General features: G+C 44.1%; 1 protein-coding gene across 11 annotated transcripts in view; it reads right to left on the bottom strand.

Annotated features, from left to right (window-relative positions):
* Positions 1–23,385, bottom strand: part of LOC129111682 (mitogen-activated protein kinase kinase kinase kinase 4-like) — a 31,836-nt gene extending 8,451 nt beyond the window's left edge. For 5 of the 11 annotated variants that reach the window (XM_054623739.1, XM_054623732.1, XM_054623734.1 and 2 more), the window contains exons 1-19: positions 23,068–23,385; positions 22,667–22,732; positions 12,244–12,300; positions 8,859–8,984; positions 8,528–8,638; positions 8,277–8,367; positions 8,042–8,172; positions 7,874–7,928; positions 7,680–7,758; positions 6,452–6,627; positions 6,238–6,310; positions 5,909–6,119; positions 5,620–5,781; positions 5,096–5,182; positions 2,854–3,006; positions 1,800–2,081; positions 1,082–1,182; positions 807–946; positions 496–590 (exon numbers count right to left, since the gene is read on the bottom strand). In XM_054623739.1, coding sequence (XP_054479714.1) covers positions 496–590; positions 807–946; positions 1,082–1,182; positions 1,800–2,081; positions 2,854–3,006; positions 5,096–5,182; positions 5,620–5,781; positions 5,909–6,119; positions 6,238–6,310; positions 6,452–6,627; positions 7,680–7,758; positions 7,874–7,928; positions 8,042–8,172; positions 8,277–8,367; positions 8,528–8,638; positions 8,859–8,984; positions 12,244–12,300; positions 22,667–22,732; positions 23,068–23,124 — 2,253 coding nt within the window. In that variant the 5' untranslated portion in view covers positions 23,125–23,385. Of the gene's footprint in view, positions 1–495; positions 591–806; positions 947–1,081; positions 1,183–1,799; positions 2,082–2,853; positions 3,007–4,184; positions 4,623–5,095; positions 5,183–5,619; positions 5,782–5,908; positions 6,120–6,237; positions 6,311–6,451; positions 6,628–7,679; positions 7,759–7,873; positions 7,929–8,041; positions 8,173–8,276; positions 8,368–8,527; positions 8,639–8,858; positions 8,985–12,243; positions 12,301–22,666; positions 22,733–23,067 lie in introns of all 11 variants that reach the window. The other 6 variants (XM_054623738.1, XM_054623731.1, XM_054623737.1 and 3 more) reach the window with 4 other exon arrangements.
* Between the last annotated feature and the right edge of the window lie 272 nt (positions 23,386–23,657).

Genomic DNA, 23,657 nt, shown 5'->3' on the forward strand with positions numbered 1-23,657 from the left:
TGTGGTCGCATTCAAATGTGGGTCGCATTCAAATCCAGGCTGGGGAAGCTGCCGCGGAGGGTTAACCCTTCTTGTGCCATGTGTCGACTAAAGCGATAAAGTGAGAAAGAACTGTGCAGGCACGAGGAAAGATGCCAGCAGAAGGCAAACACATCACAGGCACAAGGGACAGTATCCAGTAACAGAGGTAAGACTTATTGCATTAATCCTCACAAAGGAGAGACAGCTCTTTTATCACAAACCGTTATCACATAATGCAATGAATGGGGCAATGGTGCAAGCATAGCGTAGGTGTGATTATGTAATCTCGTTTAATAAGGCTTACCGCATCACCCTAAGAGGTTCCCCAACAACCACGAACCATCGGATTCATGAGCAGTTGCACCAGGTGATTGAATAATTTAAGTAGTAGAAAATAGAGGAAAAACACAAAACAGTTTTCACCTATTCAGCATCAAACAAGTTCAACCAGCACTTTAGCAACAGTGGACTTACAGCTGGTCGAGTGGGCCTGGCAAGGTTCTTTTCATCTTGTTTTTTGGGAATATTTTCAGGCCGCTGGAGAGGCGATCCTTCAGATTTGGAGGAAGCTTTGAAGGAACAAAAGGAGGTTGAGTTAGTGAATTGAAACAGAGAGTTGGCTCTAAAACCATCTTTAGTTGCCTGTATTAAAAAAAACAGCAAAAAAGTACTGGAGAGTGAGCAGATAGCACATTAACAAGCAAAAATGGGGTTTAATATAGTAGTCATGATAATGTGCTAATAAGCAATAAGTAGAGTTAGTGAAATGTAGCCGAGTACAGTACCAGGGGACTCACAGCGTGGCCTAAAGCGGTCACCAGGACTGGCCTGGGAGCTGGAGTTGGAGGAGCCGGAGGAGCTGCCGCTGCCTGGCCGAGGCTGCAGCTTCTCCACCCGGTCCCACAGCGGCCGCTGCTCCACATTACTGTCACAGAGAACAACGCCACATTAACAAGCAGAAGAAATGCTCCGGAAATACTAGTTTAAATGTGTGCAACTGGCTCTAGAGTTCATAAACCAAACGAGAAAATCCTTAAAAATCGGAGGTCTCTTTACTTACCCTCCAGCGCTCCTCTGTACACCCTGGTTGCCGGGCTGTGACGGCAGAGGGGACTCTCGGCGCGACAGTACCGGAGACCTGGATGTTGTCCTTACTGGGACCTGGAAGAAAGAGATTCAAAAGGTCCTCACATAGTGGCAGATTTGTGTGTGTCAAGATAACAGAGTACTTTATGAAATACAGTTGAACTTAAATTGAAAATCCAATATGAGAATTTAAAAGTTACCAAAACAAGAGTTTTATGTAAAATAAAAAGTAGGAGAAAAAAAAGACAGAAACCACAGCAACATATACACTATAATTGCATAAACCCAATAAGGCATGTGTATGGACATCATCTTTGAAGTGATGTACTAAGACCAGACAGTGAAATACAGTACAAAAACATCTCTTTACCCACAACAGCTGACAATCAGAGAGAGCTGGACAGATACTCTCCAGCACCAAACACAGTGTTGCTTATTGATATCATATAAAATCAATACCGAATGTGCAAACTCAATTAAAAAGGCCCAGAAATGCGACGTTTCCTTGTTTTAACACAACTACTTGTATTTAAATGTTCAATGGTGATGTTCAAGAAATGACACTGAACACATCGAAGCAATCACAAACAGACAGCATGATAAGTGAAGTGATTGGCATGAAGAGGAAGTGAATGAGGGAGTCAAGGGGAGGATAGGGATGGGGAGGAGGGGGGCCCTCATCAGCTCCTTACCTTGGGAGGTACCTCCTCGCCGCTGGCCTGGTGTTCGGCCCTAGTAATGGCCTGAGGGTGGTGGAGGGGAGGTTGGGGCTGGGGGTCAGTGCGTGCGGGCGATGGGTGTTGGTGATGGTGGGGGTCCTGGGAACGCAGGTGGAGGTGTGCAAAGTTAGAGGTCACGCCACCGGGCTCGCTGAAGGACTGGGAGCGAGAGACCACGGGCGGAGGAGGAGGAGGAGGAGGAGAGGGGGCGGCGCTGTTGCTGCTTTTTAGAGCAGCCAGGTGGGACCACTGGACCTTTTAAGGGATGAGGGAGGAGGAAGGACAGGAGGAGGAGGAGGAGGGAGGAAGGAGGAAGGAAGGAGGTGAAACAAGCAGACAACACAGTGAGACATGAGGGAAGATGTGTGTGGTTTTGCACATACATGTGCTTAGATATAAAGCCTACACATGCATACAGCGCAACACGACATGATGATGTGATCGACTGTCTGGGCTTCAGATTGATGCAACGGCTTAAAGGAACAGTTCAACTATTTGGGAAATATGTTTATTTAGTTCGAGAAGATCGCTATCACTATCATATTGGTAAATATGAAGCTAAAACCACAACTTTTTGTTCTTAGGCTTTGGTTTTTAAGCTGTTTGAACAAACTAGGTAACGTGTTAACTAGTGAGCTTTAGAGGTGCTGATAGGCAGGTTTTGTCACCTTCAGACAGAGCTAGGCTAGCTGTCTCCACCCGTTTTCAGTCCTTATGCTAAGCTTACCTGCAGCTGGTGGTAGCTTAATATTTAGCGTATAGAAATGAGAGTGGTAGTGAATAAGCAGATTTCCTATGAACTATTCCTTTAACATGTATTGGTATCTGTTTCATTGCAGATTACTTTCTACGCCCCTAACTGTTTTTGTACAGGAGGAAGATATACACACTTCACCGCCCATCTGTCCAGAAACTGACCCCGCTGTTGCTTCGCTGATTCACAAAACCGTGCAAGTACACAAACTTGGCAGTGAGGGAGGAAGAGAGCAACAGGAAGGAGAGGAAAAGGCAAAGGTGGGGGAGTTACCTGAGGCTCCATGGGCCGGTGCATGGCGGAGGCCTCGGAGGAGGAGCTGCCATTGGAGAACGGTTCAGAGGAGCGGGGAGGCAGAGGGGGCTGCTTGGGAGGAGGGGCAATCTGAGGGGAGCCCTGAATGTTCTTACGGTACCGCTCGTCGGCCTGGGGTGAGGGAATCGTACAGGACAGACATGGAATGAGGGTCAGGGGAAATATTTCAATGATTTACAAAACAGAAAAAATATGAAATCCAAGTTTTCAAGTTATTTTTTTTTTTTCAACAGAAACCTTCGTTTTGACGGACAAACAACATCTGGTGACAATGACATCAAACATGCTTGAAGCCCATTCGAGGCAGCCGTACAGACACAGGTATATGTGCACAGACAGAAGTGGAGACAGGAATCTCTCGAACAAATACATCCTTGTAATTACTTTTGCATGATAAATGGTGGGAAAGAAATCATTGTTAATGACGAGACAGCTCTGTTGATGACGGGAGACCCTGCTTGGGTGTCCGGCATGTTAGTCTGGGCCTCAGCCATCAACATGCAATGGCCCGATCCACACATATTGAGAGTCAGAACAGCAATGTTGAAGAATTTCACAGGTGGCCATCCAAGATCAAGAGAAATTCCTAAAAGGTTTTGTTCTGTAGTGTTCTGAGGAAAAAACCCTTTCAAGTGAAAAACATGAAAGGAGTACTTGGACTCAAATGACCATAGATAAAAGTGAAAAATGAAGGAAACTATAAAAAAAATTCAAAACCTAAAAGATATAAGCATGAAATAAATCATCTTTTTCCCTATGGGGAAACGAAAAAAAACAAATTATTTGGAAAAAATGAAGCCTAAAAGTTGCTAATGGAAGTGAAAGTGGAATCTTGCTTATTTTTCCTACAGATTGATAATTTCTCTTTCTCTTGCTCAGCCTGCTTCAAGTTAAAATGAAGACGCAAATATTTAGGACATCCTGACGGTTTTAGTAGTCAAGGAGACTAGCAACAGTGAGAGCGAGTGCCAAGAGAGAGTGGAAGATACTCAGGACATAAAAAGGCTGGTTGCTGGGTTTCTATTCTCCAACGTTCCCCCCACTTGTTGCATTCAAAAGGGTCTGGCTGAGAAGGCCTGCGTTGTAACAAATTAGTTATAGCTTTGGAATAACGCCACTGCATCCAAAACAGAAAGTGCCAATTAAATGTAACTATTTGGGTTAAAGAAAAAACTATTTGCTGCTCGCACCACCTCTAATATTATGGTCGCCGAGGCTGTGTGAGGATAAGCAAGAAGAAGCTGGAAAGAGCAGGCAGCGGGGTAGGCAGAGCCAACGAGGAGGTTCACCTCTCTGATAGGCTGAGGAGGAAGACTGAGAGACTCTGCAGGCTTATCGGGCTCCAAACTTTCGGGCTGGGGAGGTTCAGAGTCAGTGGGGGCTTCAGTCTGAGGGGTGTTGGGGGTGTTTGAGAGCTGGCTGGGACAGTCAGTCTTCTCTGGCACTGCTATCTGGGACTTAGGGCTGTCTGAGGGGACTGTCTGAAGGGCTTTGGAGGAAACAGCACTGTCTAGGACCTGAGCTTGAGGGGTTGCAGTGAGGAGTCTGGCCGGGGGCAGGGTGGAGGTCTGTGGAGGTTTGCTATGGTCTGAGGGGAGTTTGGTCTTGTCGCCAGGCGGCTGTTTGGGTTCGTGCTGGAGCGACAGCAGGTAGGCCTGCTCCTGCTGCAGGCGCTTATGGAGTCGCTCGGCCTTGCGTTGCTCCTCGAGCTCCCGCCACTTGAACTCCTATTGCAGAGTGTGGGGTTGATTTAAGGTGGTGAGAAGAGACGGGAGAGTTGGCAGCATGCGTCAGCCTGACAAACCAACTACCTGTTTAATCTTTATTAGAAGGAGAATACACGGTGCAGACTGAATGAAATATAATCTAATCCAACGTAAAAAATGCCTAAGAAGATTTTGGATTTCCAATCATTCATCAAATTATTGATTTGGTTCACTTTACAAAATGAAAGCAAAATGTGGAATAAAGAAAGAAAGAATTAACAACATGATACAATGGAGGAACACAACATTTCTTTGTCATCTAAATGATGAAACAATTCGATGATCCCTAATAAGCAACACACCTGAAATCAATCTTCACAGAGAAAATAAGGGATAAATTGCAGTGGTAAACTGAACTGAACTTGGATGCACAAATTACTGCAAAACACTTGTTAACTGTAACGGGCAGCATGTGGTGCATGTGTGTGACTGACCAGCAGCATGGCCTGTTCACGGAGCAGCTGCTCCTGCAGCATCTCCAGGTGTCTCTGCTCCTCCTCCAGCTGACGTCTGATGTACTCCTGTCAATCAAAGAAAAGAAAAGCAGCCAGTGTGGTTAGTGGGAGTGGAAAGAGTGGAAATACAATATCCAGGTTTAAGTCGAGTATGTTTTCTCTAATCATATTTTTGTCTAATTCAAATTACAATAACAGCAAATCTCACAGCAAATATCTCAGCCAGCAGTCAATATCTAATTTTGGATTTTTCTCACTGGCAATGTGGCAGGTGTGCCACCTTAAAAATACATCCTCTGAATCAGCCCCCTGACTGCACAAGGATGTTTTTGTTTTTTCCACATTGTACAGATTTATTCACAGCCTTGAGGAACACACCGACAAGCATCCTTTCTTTCACCACGACTAGCAAATCAAAAGAATTGTGTGTCAGAGCCCAAAGCAATGCCTCGCGAGGATACATGCATTGAAGACATTCTACATAAAATTGTTTTAAAGCTGACCTGTTCACGATCGTTCCTTCTCTTCTCGTCATCAGCCCGCCGGCGTTCCTCCTCTTCTTTACGTCTACGATCCATCTCTTCGATACGCCTCTTGTCCTCTTGCTCACGGCGACGCTGCTCACGCTCCTGCTGCCTCCTCATCTCCCGTTCACGGCGCTGTTGCTGTGGGGGCAGAAGACAAAGAAATGTCAACATTTCTCAACAAAACATGATTCCCTGCAGTCAGATCAGTCTTATCTCATAAGAGAAAAATGTCCAAGAAAGAACAAAAAAAAAAAAATCATCCTACCTCCTCCAGCCGCCTCCTCTGTTCCTTCTGTTGCTCAATGCGTTTCTGCCTCTCGGCCAGTAGTTGGCGCTTGTACTCCTCCTGCTCCCGGAGCTGCTGCTCCTGGAGGAGCTGCTGTCGGCGCAGCGCCTCCGAACGCTCCTTGTTCTCCTGTTGTAGGCGGATGAAGTCGCGCCGCAGCGTTGACTCACCCGGCACATTGACAATGGAGCTGGACGATGGGAGGAATCGGCAAATAACGGTTAGATTAGAGAGACACTGGGTTTAGATTGGAATGTATTACAATAAGTAGGGGGACTAGTTTTTAAGAGGCAACTACTCAGGCATACCTGGGCTCTCCCTCCTGCTCTGGGGGATCCTCCTCCTCCTCCTCACTGCCACTGTATTCGTACTCCGTCTCATCTGTACACGATAAAATGAAAAAGTCAGAATCGCATCAGAAACTGGCTCAAGAAATGCATGTTATTATCTATAACACAATTTATTGCCACATTTCTGTGAATAGGCAACGCTGTTGGCAAGTAAAGACAAAGAGAGACGTACCCTTCTCTCCTCTCTTCTTCTTGGTGCGGTCGATGTGGTCTTTGAGCTGGATGCGGACTTGCCTCTCGTTGGGCTGGTCTCGGATGAAGGGGTGCTTCAGCAGCTGGTCTGTCGGGGGGCGCTGCGTGTAGTTCTTCACCAGACAGCCCTCGATGAAACTGAAAAACTTTTTGGACCTGTGGGGATTGTAGAGAGAAAGGGTTACACAGAAAAAGAGACAGCGGTCCTCAGAGATATATTTCAGCCATTAGAGCATAGAGCACAAACAAGGATAGTAAGTAAAACAGACACTTGTGCAAACAAGCTCTGATTACAGATTACCAAATCAGTCCTTGCAACACTCCCTCCCTTTATGTCTTGGAAATAATAATAATAATAATTAAGCCTTTATTAGTCCCACAATGGGGAAATTCGGTTCTCTGCATTTGACCCATCCCGGAGGAGCAGTGGGCTGCAATGAAGCGCCCGGGGAGCAATTTTGGGGTTAGGTATCTCGCTCAAGGACACCTCGGCATGTTGCCTGTAGAGGGGTTCGAACCACTGACCTTGTGGTTGCAGGTCAAGCGCTCTACCTCATGTGGCCCAGCCGCCCCAACACAACACAACACAACAGCCTTCTGATTTCTCAGTCTAAATTGAGGTTTATACATGTGGACAGGCGGTATCTAACCTTTCATTGCATATTTACCATGAAAGCTCTGAAATATGGGGCGCAGTACAATGAAATTATCGTCAACATTGCACCTGCTGCCATTGATGGGTGGGTTCAAATTCACTTTCGATCGAACAGCATAACAACCACCACTATTTTTAATCATTAAATGCAAGATAGGATCCATAATAGTGTAGAGGCCCAGCTATACCACAACTTCTGTTATAAATAGGAACTAATTAATCTCAGCTCTAGTGCCAGATAGAAAAAAAAAAAAGGTTTCTCTGCAGTGCGTCCAGAGCAGCGCTGCAGTGCGTGCCAGTAGAGGCTGAGCCTGCCAGAGCAGGTGTACCACAGATGTTTTACTCAGCAGCAAAGCACAGAGGAAAAGGCCGATTCAAGCCTCTGTAGCTGCCTGGTCAGAGAATAAATGAAAACGCAGAAGAGTACCCATAAAGGGACCAAGTAAGAAATCTATATATAAAATAATCCTGTGTCAAGATGAAAATCAGGGTGAAAATAGGATTGGAAAGGATAGAAATGCACAAAGGACATCCTGTTCTGGGTAGTACTCACCATTTTTTAGACTTGAGCCTGGGAGGAGGGTTTCTTGGAATGAGGAAGAGCGCACGCATTGGGTGCATGTCACAAAGTGCTGGAAGAAGACGCACACGCACACGCACACACACACACACACACACAGCATCAATAAGAATTCAATAGGCTGAACCGACGCAAAATCAGTAATATTAATAAAAGCTGGCACTCACGTGGTGCTCCTTCAGCCATCTCAATAGCTGTGATTCCACAAGACCACAGATCACTCTGCAAGAAAAGACGACGGCCATTAATTGCAGCAAGCACACGGACAAATCAAGGTGCAACACACCTTTTGTACACAATTACATAATGTCAACCTTTGAGTGGTGTGACCTTACTCTGTAGTCATATGTAGCGTCTGGGTTCTCGTCACACGCAATGACCTCAGGGGCCATCCAATAAGGGGTCCCGATGAAGGTGTTTCTCCTCCCCACTGTCCGATCGAGCTGAGCACTCACTCCAAAGTCGACTAGAGAGAGAAGAGTGACCACAGTCAGCAAGGCGTTGAACACATCGGACACTGATCTGAGGAAAAGTTAGCAATCACACGGAAATAAAAGTGTTGCCAATCACCTAGTTTGACTTCAGCATTCTCCGTCAACAGGACGTTCTGGCCCTTGATGTCACGGTGGATGACGTGGTGGGCATGTAGGTGGGCCAGACCCTGTGGTGGTGGTGGAGGAGGAGGAGGAGGAGGAGGAGGAGGAGGAGGAGGAGGAGGAGGAGGAGGAGGAGGAGGAGGAGGAGGAGGAGGAGAAACACAGGACATGAGTGACTGTGAGAGAGGAGAGGAGACAAGGAGAGAGGAGATAGGAGGTACTCACCCTGAGGATCTCTCTGGAGATGTAGGCGATCCAGTCTTCCTTCAGCTGGTTCCCCTTGGTGTTCTTTACAAGGTCTGTGATGGAACCAGCTCCACAGAACTCCATCACCAACTAGAGAGGGGTACGTATTGTCAGAGAATAAGCTTGTGACATCTAACGTTTAACACATGCCCCTTGTGAACATTGCACAAATATAAATCAAAACACTACATCGTTGGGGATCATAGAGCTTAGGATAACTGAAAAGGGAAAGTTGGTGTAAGAAATAATCATGGCAGCTACATATTTCTCATAGTCAACCTTAATATCTTGAATGGATTAGAGGACTTACCCATAGCTGGTCATCGTGTCCCGGGGGGCTCTTCTTAATGAAAGCACCATAGTAGGTGGCTATGTTTCTGTGGTGGGAATACTTCTTCAGCATATTGATCTCCAGTTTAATTTCCTCCTCTTCATCCTAGACACACAAACACACACATGTTACAGAGGTATAATAAGACACAAGGTTGTTTGTCCTTCCACTGGAAACTCTTTGATGAAACAATAATCACTGTGGTGATTTAAATCATCTTTTGGCCTTGAGTGACATTTTATTTCAGAATAATTCACTTCCATCCTTAGGGTCACAGCAAGGGTCAAGCTATGCGACGACGCCCTGGTTTTATTTCAGCCTGGCCTCATTCATCTTTTGGCCATGCAACAATGCAGAAGCAGTCGTGCGTCTACTGGCAAATCATTCCTTTGTTTAGGGATTAATGATGCATGAGTGAGTCTAATCGCGAGCTGATGAGTACAGTAGCCATTATTGTTAATCCCTTGTAAAAAAACAAACAAAAAAAAACAACTTAATATACATTAGATCGATGGCAAATCCCAGACAGTTAATCCATTAGTATCAGGCAGACATTATCCTCAATATAGTTGCTTAGAACTGTGAAGAAAGCTAGGGATCTATTTACCTGCAAAAACACACATAATATCATGCATAATTTGTGTAGGATTATCTAATGGAGGCAGAAAATGGATGCTTTAAAATATCTAATGCAACCTCGTAAAACACATGATGATAATGACACAGAGACCATGAACACTCAAAGGAAATCAGTGAGTTTAAGAAAAGCTAATTCAACTGCCAGATGTAGCTTTAATGCAGCGTTTATAGTCTCTGTTGCAAACGGCCTTTAGTGCAAGACAGAAGCGAACCTGTCCTGCATCACATCTTGATAAAAAAAATAAAAAAAAAAGGTCAACTAGCTGCAGTGCTAACTCCCTGCTTGCACCCAGTAGCAACTTGACAATGATTAACAGTGACACACTAATTGAACACATGCAGGGGTCAGCCCGCGAGTGCTTTGCTTTACGGTTACATGGCCTCTCCTATAGAAAGTACAGTGGGAGGAGGGGGACACCACAGCGTTATCACTGCAGACTGTGCCTCGTTATACTAATAGTGATTTTATTAAATTATCACCTGGCTTTAAAGCACCACAATATGGTGAAATTAAGAGTAATGTGATGCCATTTGTGTGTATTTCCGCACCGGGTCGTGTGCATGCATCACCTATAGCAAAATGGCAGTTGGCTGTCTGTGCGGGCGGCCATACTGCTGCTGCATGACTCGTTTGAGTTGACGTAAGCTTTTCTGTTGTGCGCAACCCCCGTCCACCCCCTCCAGCCCTCCCTCCCCCTCGCCCGTCCACCCCCCTCTCTGCCGTGCAGCTGTTGGGTTATCACACTGCCGACTGTGAAAGCCTTTGCACGGTGAGGGAAAGACTGACACAATCATATGGTGATGTGAGAGAGAATGAAAGGAGAGGAGGTTTGTCAAATGACAGCAGGGAGGATTTGAGGGGAAACAATGTCTCAATGTACAACACACAAAGAAGAGGTTGTAGTACATGATAATCAAACATTGTGTTTGAGGCTATGACTCAAGACGATAATACAATGCATGAATATTATGAAATACAGTTTTTCTTTAAGTAGTGGACTGTTTGGAATTATCATGGTCGAGCGCATGGAAGAAAATGTTTGTTTTCATGTCTTTTTCAACAACTGGTTTAATACATTCCAGATTGAAAAATATAACATGATGTTGCTACACAAGAACAAAGCCCCAATCTTCCAGTCAACTAATCCTATACCAGGATGATGGGATATGCTTTTTCATTTTATAAAGCCGAAGTAGAAAGGCATCCATTTTTATCTTCAGGGCTATTAGGCAGATAGTGGAGTTGAGGAGCGTTTGGATTTGAGAATGTGGAGCAGGGATGAGAATGTGGGTCAGAGTGACACAGGACAGCCCAGCGATGCCTGTGGATGAGCTCTAGAGCCGGGACAGAGGAGGGAGTGCAACATGGCCTCACTAAACCCCCGGCGAAGATGATCAGGTAACAGTTATAAGATAAGGAAGACCAGGTGTGGTTCAGATAAAGATAAGTCCAAAACCAGGTGCTTCCTTTTAATGAGTGCCCATGAGGTTTAGTTATGCAACCAACAATTGTTTCTATCAACGATGATTTTCTCCATTAATTTAATCGTTTTGGCTATAAAATTGGATTAGCATACTGTTGAATGCCAACAAATTAAATCACAGTCACACTGTCCTGAAAATCAGAGAGGACTCCTTTAAGTAAGCTTTATCAGGTTAATGCTGGAGACAATACACAATAAATCGTGTGCAGGTAATAATAATAGGGCTTATGATCAAGCCGTCTAAGACATTTACTGCAGCGGGCAAGTAAAACAGGTTAAGCCTCAGAGTGCACCTGCTTCATGTGAAAAATGATCCGTTCCATTTGTTGTCTATACATGTCTAGAAGGTACACCTACAGTAGTGTCCTGTCATAGAAAACAGGAAACAAGTTGAGCAATACCCTCTACACCGGTTACACATGATAACGCATCAGTAAAGTGTGTCACTTGTGACTCAGCGTGACGTAGGTTTATGTGAGGAGTGGCAGCAGGCAAGTCGGGGCACATGGGCTATCTGCTGCTGCGTCAGTAGCCTCGTTCAAGGTTTTGTTGATCATGGTGCAGTGTATGTGGGACTCAATAGCGGTAAATGTGTCCTTATAAGGGTAGTGATGCATGAGGGAAATTTAGCTGATGACTTTAGACTCTGCTCCCCCAGGGGAGGGCGATGGACGCCGCAAGTGCAACCCATTCAACGGAATTCACCAGCAGAGCCTGTCATGGGTGCAACGTGTGTGTACGGTATCATTACGGCCAAATTCCTCCATCATTATTATGTCCGTGTGGGTGGTTGGCCCTGCTGGCCTTCACTGCTACTCTGAAACCTTCTGCTTTGTGTTTTTTCCATATGTGCATGTGTGGTTGTGTGCGTTCTCTCATCTTCAGACAGGACCTCCCACGGCTGAGGGCAGCCTGCTGGCCGCCAAATGACGCATTTCACTCAATAAGCATCCTGTTGCCTCTACCCCTCCCCTGCTGTTTATTATGGGGGGGGGGGTGGAACTCAGTACAGAGCGTGGCATTTTTCTCCTCTGTAAGCTCAAAAACATGTAGACGTCAGATCGGATGGAATGTCTACTGATTTAAATATTAACCAGACAATAGGAGCAAACACTCAAATACATCCAAGTGCTTTGTTATACTTAAGTTCATTTCCTAGCGAGCATGTCATCACTACGACTACTACTGCACATGCTTACATCGTGATGTCGAAGCTGAAACAATACAACATTGAGCCTTACCTCTGTGACGTCCATGACTTTGATGGCAGCCAGCTGTCCAGTCTTGACGTGTCGTCCCTGTGAAGAGACCAAATCAGGTGAGCATCCATTCATTGTACTTTTATCATCAAGTGGGTGATGATCAATGAACTACAGAAGTATGGCACACGTGTGACTGACAGAATATAAACTCAAAATACAATACAAATTGACACATTGGAAGACACCTGGAAAAAAATTACTTTCATTTTGCTGTTAGTTGTTGCTTTGAAATCAGCACCACATCTCATAAGACTTGGGGGTGTCACAGCGTCATCTGGATGTCAATTCCTAATAATTGATTAATCACTTTTCCAGTAACAATGCCAGACTTTTGGTGGTTTCAGCCTCTCAAATGTGATCTGTTTCATGTCATTGTAAATTGAATATCTTTGGGTTTCAGACTGCAATCAATCAACTGAATACAACTTTTTCCCATCATAGATTGCAATCTCAAGCCTGATGCATCCCATGGTATAAATAAACCCACTATATACAGTACAAACCGCAGATGAGAATATTATTCCCAAGCTATACAGTCCCAACATTCCCAGACTCCTTTGCTCTCCCAACACCCTACTGCCACTCCTTACATAAACAAAGGACCGAAATAGAGGCCTCTGTTCGGCCCCCTCCCTCCCACCCACCATCCCAGAGAGGAGATAAAACACGGGACATTTTTGGGAGCTGGCCCAGTTGGGTCATTGGGTATTCCCCTTCTGGCTCTTCAGGACCTCACTGCAGTGATAGTGCTGAGTCTCTGCTGGTCACTGCAGTATAGGAGGGACACATACATAATAACGCTGTACAGACCTCATGCACGGTTGCAGGTTAAGTAAATGCACATTCAGACACACATATGGACACCCCCGCCCTACACCACCACCACCACCATCATCATCATCATCATCATCATTTTAGCCAGTGCATTCCATAGTCAATTGAAACTGTATGGATTATGACAATAAAAGCCATGCTGGCTTAGGGGCCCTCTCTTTTCACTGGGCAGGAGGGGGGGGATGAGAGGGACACTTTACAATGCCTTTAATCCTCTCCACTCTGATCCCAGGGGTCACCACCACAAAAACCACAGTGACGCTGACATTATGGCCGTCAGCTCCCCGTGTTCTAGCTGCTAGCGCTGAAGCATCCTGCTTTACTGGGTCCACTGGTCACAGGTGTCACCAGGAGGAACTCTGTAGTCAACTTCATGACTTAAATGCACACCGACTGTTCTTCAGTAGAAATTTCACTAGGTTTATTAATTTAATCTCTTAAAGTCCGGTGCTTAAGAAGACCAAAGCATAATGTCAATTATGTGATGCAACAGGGTGTGTTAACATGTATGTGATTATAATTGTATCATTATTGAGCTTAACCAATTAAGTAATTTGATTAGTAGATTAGTTAAACGATAATTAATTGTTTTAAGCAAGACAATGTGACTTTTGTTAACAATTTCTAAGCATAATGTAACTGCATTAGTCACCATTTTGTCTGTACCTATGAACCCCAAACTGAGTCAACACTGACTGTCTAATGACAGGAATCATTGCTGTTTGAAACACACCCGCACCCAACACCAGGTGTAAACACTGCAACTGCAGAGGTTAAAAAGGTGTCAATATCAGATGGCTGCTTTCTCTTTCTCCGTCTTAAAAATGAGCAGAAAGAAAAGAGGTCGGGAATTAAAGAATCAAGATGTTAATTGTGTCTCTGTACTCCAGCAACCCTCGTCTATTAGCGTGACAGCTTACTCTGAATTGAATGCTTTTTTGAGACAAAGCTTGCTTTGATCCAAGGATACAGCCACAGAGAGGCCATCCAGATAGCTGTGGGATACAGCCAACTCAAAAACAATGCCCCTCTTTGGCTGTTAATAAACTAAAGCTGATAATTCTTACAGTTTTACAGCTGACAGTTCCTAGATACATGTGTGTAAACCTATGACAGCCAAAGAAAAATGTCTGTTTTCATTGGGTTCATTGATGATTTAAAGACATGTGGTTTGGAAGTGACACCAGGAGGTGAGGATATGAATGTGCTGTGATTCCTTTCCTGTGAGCCTGAAGAATTTATGGTCATATAAACCCAAACATCTCTCAGCTTGTGGGTGGAGATAGTGTTATGTAGGCCGCAAGGTTATTGCATTTTGATACCACAAAACAACTGGGTTGGTTGCACGTTAGAATATGAGTTCTGAGATGAGTTTTTGACATGCTTAATCCACTGATTTAATCCATCCTTTGTCCTTGAAATAAGCAAACTGGGCAATTCCTTTGGGGTTGACACTAAACTCATCATCACTACAAATTAAAAGTTTTTGAAAAGTTGTATTTGGAGAATGGATGTTGCCAATTCTGCTCAATAAATCTTAAAAAACTACTTTTGCCTAGGTTATTCTAAGAGGGACTGGCAAACAAAATGATGGAGAGCAGCAAAGTAAACAGATTCAGCATATTTCTCACCCATATGACTGTAAATTAAGCACTTTAAAGATACAACTATGGCTGTAGATTAGCGCTATGACGATTATTTTCATTATCAATTAATTTGCAGGATATTAACCAGTTGTAACTAAATGATATTTAGCATTTTAGCATGAAAACATCACATAAATGATATAGCTGTGGCTCTATATCATTTATGTGATGTGTATGTATGTAAATGTAGTTATTAGTCTTGTGTTTTCATGTTGATTCATGTTCATCCTTTTGTTTACCATTGTACCAAACCACTGAATTTTAACTGAACATATATCTCAATATTATTCTATTTTTCTTCAGAAACACATTAACCAGATACTTCAATAAGGATATTCTTCCAGGCACCGAACAACGCTCTTGAGTTTCAGCATGGATCTGGCATTCCTTTGCTTTGATAGGGAAGGGCGGGTTTCTAGACTTATTAACTTTTTGCAGATATTGGTGACCACTTCTAGTCCTCTCAGCCATAAATTATGCACATCTCAATAACAAGTATATTTAATCATTAAGAGCATAATATGCAGCATTCAATGACTGACTTAGGAAAAGAAATGCAACATCTGACATATTGAATTTGTAGTTTATATTCATGCCCTTACTCTCTTCAGGGTTTTTGGGTCAACGAGGTGTTAAGTGAAGTAGAAGGATCAATGTTAATAAAGACACTTACTGTTGAAGTTCTACTACTACTTTTTAAAGAACATTTATCCTATAAAAGGCTGCAGCTAATGATTATATCATTTGTGATTAATCTGTTGCTTATTTTTACTATTATTTGAACAATAATTGAATCTAAAAATGTCAAAGCAGTGTAAGAAATGCAAATGTATAACTTCAAAGAGCCAAAGGCCAAGTCTTCAAATGTCTTGTTTTGTCCAAAACAAACACATTCTATTTACAATTATATACAGAAAAGCAGAACATTACAATCTGATTTTCTTTGATAAGCAATTTAAACAATTATGAATTATAAAACTGTTGACCATTACATTTTCTGACGATAGACTTATTGATAATCGACTGATGGTTTCAGCTCTAGTCCTGTGGTTGGACTCCTGTTACAAGCATTGGGTTGATCACAGGAGGGCTGCAGCTCTAAAGGGCCCCTTGAAGCGGCCAGCTAGGCGTGGCTGTGGAGGGGTTATCTGAGGCACCGAGCTATCACTCAGCCCTCCCTGGCCTCCATCTCCACTCCTCCATCGCAGCTCCTCTTAACCATGGCCAGATGTGCTGCTGGCCTCCCTCCAGCTCAGCACTAAACCACTGACTGACTTACTGCCTTTAGAGCCAGAGACATTAAGTCAAAATCTACCCTAAAACGAAATACACCATTCTGCTAACACCACTGTGGGGACATAAATCTCACACAGCGCTAGACACTCGATAAGCGAGGCTCTAACTGGCTGCTCTGCTGACATAAAGGGGTACGAAATGAGAATCATTTTATTTCCAATGAGGTGCCGGAACACATCGGCTCAAGATCCCCATTAGAAAACCAGTGATTTGTGTTTTAGGTTGGATTTTCACTTAACAGGAGTGAACAGTAATGCTCAGCAGTATCGTTAGTGGTCTGCCCACTGAGTCAGTGTGGACAAAGGGGGAGTGCAGCTTCCCATACACTTTTCCACAAGGCTCGTATCCTCTGCTTCCTGATTGACCAGAACACGAAGGACCTCTCCCTCCCTGCATCGTTCACATTAATGTAAGATCAATCACACTTAGCGGCTATTTCAAAATGCCGGGCTGGCTTTCAAACCAGGTCAACCTACTCTCCCCTCCCCACCCCCACCCAACAACATTGCACAACAGAGTGCTAAAATTGAGCGACAGGCTTTCTAACTAGCCATATAGGTGCAAAGCAAACTGGGTTTCATATTATTAGTTCAGACAGCGAGGGAGTGAGAGAGCTGCTGGGTGCCACGGTTTGGTTCTTCAAAAGGTCACTGGTAGAGCTGTGGTAATAAAGGATGGATGACACCCCCCCCCCCAGGGTCACGTGAAGATCTAAGGCGAGATTTGAACTGGCAGAGTGAGGAGGTGGGTCGACGAAAGGTGATAAACTGACAGGTCACAACCTCCATCTACCTTGGGAAGTCCTGCGCACACACACATAGATACACACTTCTGCCTACGTCTTCCTCGACACACATCAGATGAATGCTGGGGGAAGAAATGATAAATCAGCAGTAAGTAGCGGCACATGACATCCAGGGCTTTGCCTTGCCTCTGCCTCTCTGGGCTCTTCCACTTTGCACTGCTGCTGCATACCAGCACACTGTGTGTGTGTGTGTGTGTGTGTGTGTGTGTGTGTGTGTGTGTGTGTGTGTGTGTGTGTGTGTGTGTGTGTGTGTGTGTGTGTGTGTGAATTGGGTCAGACAACCTCCAATCCTGCACTCTCCAGAGAACTAAGGATGGATGGCAAAGACCAAGAAGGAAACGGTGATGAGACTGGACGGAGATTAAAAGACAGGAAGTGAGCAGAGAGATGAGGAGAGAGGCTGAATAAGAGTCTCAAACAGGAGGCCAGCTGATGTGACTGTACCTCTATTGGTCAGGGTGCAGTAGTTGGCTGCTGTAAGGGATCAAAGCTGCTTGGTGGAGCCTTTGCACAGGTCTAAACAGGAGTTTAAATATTACACTTGAAGGGTGTAAAAGTAAAAATCAGCCAGAGACGAGATGGCGTGAATTATAGCTGTAATTCATAGGTTTGTCTACTCCACATGATAGTTGTAGGTTTTTAAAAAGCAGGGAAAGATGCACATTGGGATTCTAGTAAAACATAGCCCTGGTATGATGTCATTAAAATAACCAAAAAAACTAGAAGCTGATGCTCGGAAATTGTTTTTGACTGCATGTGGTAGGAATGAGAGCGAAGCTGAGTGGGTCTTAAAAAGAAAAGGAATTTGCTCTCGAGAAAATCCCGTCCCTGATTTGAACGGGGAAATGAGAAGATCTACTCGTCCCTGCACATCAAGACAAGAAATGTCTCAAGGAAATGTGGTCTCGAAGAGAAAAAGCGCTCTCAAGTGAAGTCAGCGGCGCTGGATCAAGACAGGCAAGAGACTGTCTCGTGAGCCGGCGCCTTTGTGTCTCATCTCAACACCACTCGGGTAATGATGTTTCTCAATGAGCTTCACACAGACAGTTGCCTGAACGAACACACACACACACACACACACACACACACACACACACACACACACACGGACACAGAGAGGTTTGTTCAGGGCAGTGTGGCCGGTCAGGGGATGTCGTGGGTCTTGTGACACCCATTAGGGAGAGGGTCATTGTGGGGGAGATGGGTGATAAAAGACATGCACACTGTCAGAGAGGGTGCAGAGTGGACACCTTGTGTGTGTTCACTACACCTTGAGCTCGAGATGTTTCACACGTTCCTTTCAGCTATTTAGAAAAGAGCACAAAAAAATTTACATGCTGGCCTGTGTTGTGACACATAAAAGATAAAAGAGCGTGAGGGTGACACAATATGAAGCGTGGGTGACACATTCAACAACCCCGATTCTGACCTCAAAGCTGCAGAGCCAATCAGCACACAGGCTCCCAGAACCTTTACCAAGAGTCATTCTTAACAACCTGGCAATGGCATCTAATCCACTGTAACAAGTCATAAATATATTTATAAAAGTTAATTTCCTGCTTCTTCTGGGTCCGACAATTATGATTTTTTTAGTACAAATCTGTCATTGGGGAGCAATTTTTACCCATTCACTATTTCCATCCGCATTTTTAATTATGATCGTCAATGCAGATTTAATATAATAATATTAAAGCTATGCCAAAATCTTACAAATAGTCCACAAAACCACTAAATTGCACATAACCTCAGCCCACTGCATTTAATTATATAAAAACATTAAGTAGGTGTGAAGCGGTTAGTTCAGTGCTGTTGAAATCGAATGTCTGAATCAATCAATCAATCAATCAATCTTATGTCTGTCAAAAAGTGTTCTTAAATCAAGTTACAGCTGTTGTTCCAAATATATAACTTATTGTCAACTTTCATAATAAAGTTTATTGTTCAACTGCATCACTGATTTGAAGTGCAACCTGGAGCATCTTTAGTTGTTTGCAGACTGCATTAATAATCCAGCAGTAGCCTTTTCTATAAAATCCACAACTTCAACAAACATTCAAAGCACCTCGTTGCTTTGATCGCTAATAACCACTGCTCTGAGCTAAGCACCAGTCTCGCCCAAAACCATATGGCACTAGTAGGCATTTGACAGATTGTACGATAGGTTTTTGCTCCCTCCTCAGCTGCAGCTCCCCACCCAGTGTGCCCATCAGGCATGGCCAGCCCCCTGAGGAGAGAGTTTATTGTCCTGAGGGCAGGGGCGAGGCTGCCCCTAAGGTTGGAGGAGAAAACAAAGGAAGGAGATGGAGGACAGTGCACAAATATCGTATAAGCTGCTCCTGAATTGGCTTGCTGGAGGTAATATGTCTTTAGAATATGATGATACTGGATGTAAAGTAAGCCAATGAGAAAAGCCTGTTATGTGCAGTGCATGTGCACATAAAATGAATAAATCATCTTTCCATTTGGTGCTTTTCAGCCACATGACCTTGCTTGTTATTATCAGTAAGTGCACCGAATAGACCCTCCCATGTCAATTCACCATAGATTTTAACCATCGGACATACAAACATGCATGCACATGAAACATAGGGATGTGACAATGTAAAAGTAATAGTGGCACAGCCGTGGCACACCCCATGGATGCATAGCAGGCAGGGAGGCAGGTCAGCGGCCTCGGGCCTGACTATATATGGCCATTCTGTAGAGCGGAGGGGAATCTTCCCTGCATACCACACACAATTTGAGGAATTATGTATTTTCCTATGTTATCATTACTCTCTCTCCCTTTTTTTAAATTCCTATATCCAGAGAGAGGCACCTGAGATGGTCTACAGAGCCAGCTGGTTCAGGGCCAACTGATAAAGAGTGAAGCAGGGTGAGTCTCTTGTGCTACCGCTTTCAAAGAACGTGGATATATAAGCGCATTATTATAAAATAACATCAGACCAAGTGTATGTGGCCACCATATATAATGTCATATTTTACTGAATAGTTACTAGCAAAAAAAGACACAAAATAATATTGTTAAAACACTGGTATAGGTTGCAATCAAGTCTTTGCAGCCTATTTTTCAGCATACAACGACCATACTTCTAAAATTGATTCGTCTTTTCTGATTATATTACTGGACACAAGTGTGTTCAATCTGTATATAGATCTGGGCTTTCATTCCGATAAGCCAGCTGGCCAAAGCAAAATGAAGTGATTTGAAAAGGGCTTTTTAGCCATAGCGTAATTTTCATTATGGCCGTCAGTCAAATTCTGCTGTGCTGTGTTTTCAGAAGTTGACTGTAATCTGGCACCTCTCCAGGGGCGACGGCGGCCCTCTTGGCAGAGAGTACAGCTGGAGAGCCTGCAGCACAGCATGGCCACAAGAACCTTGACATGGCATTTTGGGTCTTAGAGAACAGCTTGGTTCTTTAATTTTCTGTAAAGCTGCAAGTAGTGCAGCACAGCACAGATATGGAAATAGATTTTGGTGGGATCTGATTCTAGAGCCAGCAGCGATATATGTCTTAATCAGGCCTGTAGTTGAGTGTTGAAATATTTTAATGCTATCGTTTTTTTCTACCAAACCTGTTTTCTTAAATTGTCAAAATTATTATTTATCAAAGAATAAGACAACCAATCTGACCAGACAATTAAAACCAACTTCTAGTGCTCGGTAGTTCCAATAAGCAGGGAACTTTAACACTAAACTTCCTGTGTTATGTTTTTAAATAATTTTCAAACAGACAGCAATGCACCAAAAAACGACTCGAGGCACAAGTCTGCGAAAAGCTTTAAAAAAAAACATACGTAGTCTCATAGGGAGAAATAAATGCAAAAAAACGCACTTATACACTTGACATTTGTTGTGAAAAACAACTTTAAATTCAATATTTAACCAAATCAGAAATTCTACTCCTATAGTCCAAAGAATCAAGGGAATCAAAAGTCACCACAAATCAAAGAGTAGAGAAACCCGGTCACATTGTGTGATCCGAAAGGGCCTCGCAATCTGTGACCAAGTGCTTGACAAAGCAGAAAAGGCCTCAGAGGGAGAAGAAACTCCACCCCGTTTTCAGTTGGGGGGCCGTTGTGATTATTCAGGCGGTTTGGCGTTTGAAACCCTGCAGGGACAAACTGCTCCTTTCTGTGGATCCAAGTGACTGACGGACTGAGAGAACCCAAAGAGCGAGGAGACAAACTCAGCTTTGTGAGAGTGGTGGGCAGCTTCTGTCTGGAACTGGGCAGCTGCTCTTCTACCAGTTGCAGCCGACAACCCAACCCCCCCCTCCTCCCCCTTTAGGCCACATGCTCATTCAACTGGTTAACATGACAGTCAATGCAGTGACCGACAGCTGATCGGAAAGGAGGCTACTGCAGAGAGCTGCACTGGGCTACAGGAGGCTATGACTTGGCTATAGACAGTTTATGGCTTATCTCATGCAGGCGGTTAGGACCATGTCTTTGTGTTGACTGCAGGCTAATCTGACAGCCCTCTCTTGTACGAGCTCCATTCCCACACAGCGGCTCTCGCAAATAGAATTAGCAGTGGACAGTGAATGGAGAGACAGAGATTAAAAAAAAGGGACAAAAAAGGAGGGAGAAGCAGTAATTCTCTGTCCCGTACGCCCGGCTCAAAACCCATCTGGTTGCAAGATAGCATGCAGGCAGCACGCTTCCCCATGACAGCCATCCACTCCTTCTCTCTGCATCGCACAGGGCTGATTCCAGGTGTGGCAGTCAGACGGGCACATGCATACGGATGGGTTCGCTTTGTGAGTTGAGGAAGGGGGAGATATTGGAAGTTCACTGCACTAGGGGATTGAATGCAGGTCACTGGAGCACTGTGGGCTGTCAGAATTAAATACTCAGCTAAGCTTGCTGCTTAGCGCACAAGCAAATTGATGGGTTTTTGGAGTTTTTTTGTTTTTTTTTGCTAGCCTGCTTCTGCCAGCCTGTTAACAGCCTGCGCCGTGCTTAGCAAACTAGAGGTCTGCTTAACATATAGGCATGTGGTTAAATGTCATCCTTCGGTGTAGCAGCAGAGAACAAAATGGAGCCTAGCTAGCTGCAGCAATAACAACACAAGGAGGCCCATTGCAACACTGCTAGGACAGATGTGCCTCCAATCCAAGGCCATCCCTCCATCAAACACAACCACCACATCTATGAATTCTGCACGAGCGACTCCTGTGTCTCTCTCTCTCTCTCTCTTCCTCCTCGGCCATGTCTTTCAACAGCCGCAATGTTAATTTTCAACGGGGGAAATGTGACACCAAGAGCAGATGGCCCAGAGAGTGGGATTCCCATCCAGTGAACTGGAAAAGTCCTGATTTAAAACAGGATATGAAATCTGGTTTGGTTAAAGAAAAAAAAAAAAAAAAAGAATAGTGAATGAGCTGCGGAGAGAGACGTGATGTCAGTAGGATTAGTGTTATGACAGATATTGTTTCTCCATCCTTGCCTCCTCACCTACTTTTCAGGGAAGGCAGGTGATGTAAGATAGGTGATGCATCAGACTGTAGACTGTCTGATTCACTCTTTACACACACCTCCCAGCTGAACAATGAGCTGTGATCGGACTCCTAAAACAAACTATTACTAGAAACTCTCAGCATTGCATCTGTTTCTTTCAGCTTAGTCATCCATAATGTGGTCTGATAGCAACATCTGAAAGGGATGGGGGGGGGGGGCTTTTTTTTTTTTTTAAATGTCATTTTCCTTTGTTCCAAGGCTTGATAATTGGGGGGGGAAACACAATAAAAAAAACATTGTCTATCTTGAGCATTCACAGTGAAAACAGGACAGGCCATGCACTGCGCCTCCCACCAACCTTGTATACTTGTCCATAGGTGCCATTTCCAACTACCTCCACCAATTCAAATATCCCAGCTGGATCCTGAAAAGAACAAGACAGAAAGGCGATTCGGTGTTAATAAAAAAGCAATATTATTATTTATTTTTTCTTTTATACACAACATTGTCCACTGTGAGCCAGCTGTTGCGCCCTGGTCTACCCCTACATGCCAAATGCATCTCGAACAAAGGAAAAGCAGACACTGGCAACACCTCGCTGTGGCTCAGCGGTCATTTTCAATACTTCAGCTCCAACAACAAGGAGCCTTTTGGACAGTTTAAACCTGATCACGTGAAATAAAAGATTGCAAAACAATGGTTTAAAAAAAAAAAAAAAAAAAACCAAAAAAAAAAAGGTTCGCATTTGGCTGCACTCACCCGCAATGAAGCCAAGTCTATGTCTACTAGACTTTTAGCTGGAGAGTCGTTCGCCATCTTTCAAATAAAAGCCGAGCTTTCCTCTGCGTTTGCAAGAAAATATTGCCGCTGTATCATTTGCGGGGCGTGCGGCGGATGAAGTCAAACAGAGGCCGTCGCGTATTCCTCTCTGTGGGATCCGCTTCTTTGCAGAAAAGGCTGAGGTCTCGCTACTCCATGTTGAGGTGGCAGCAGCGGGCTCCCTGTCCGCTCGCTCTCTCTCTGCTCGTGCCCCTGGTGTCAAGCTGGGCTCAAAACCTGGACTTCCGCCTCAGAGTTTCATCATAAAAGCCTCAGTGATACTGCTATCCCCGGTTTGTCTTTTTTTTTTTTTACCCAGAGACACAAGATTGCATTTTTTTGTTTGTTTGTTTTAATCTGAATTTAAACTTTAGAATAATTGTTTTAATGCCAGTTTATACTCAGATTCAATTTATTTTAGATTGGCAAGCTATTCAATTGTCAATTACTGCACACCTGTCTACCACAAATACATGTAATTCTGTTTTACTTATGCTATATCTTATCCATATAAATACATACAGTACCAG

Source organism: Anoplopoma fimbria, chromosome 22 (assembly GCF_027596085.1).
Source record: "Anoplopoma fimbria isolate UVic2021 breed Golden Eagle Sablefish chromosome 22, Afim_UVic_2022, whole genome shotgun sequence".
Classification (NCBI taxonomy): Eukaryota; Metazoa; Chordata; class Actinopteri; order Perciformes; family Anoplopomatidae; genus Anoplopoma; species Anoplopoma fimbria.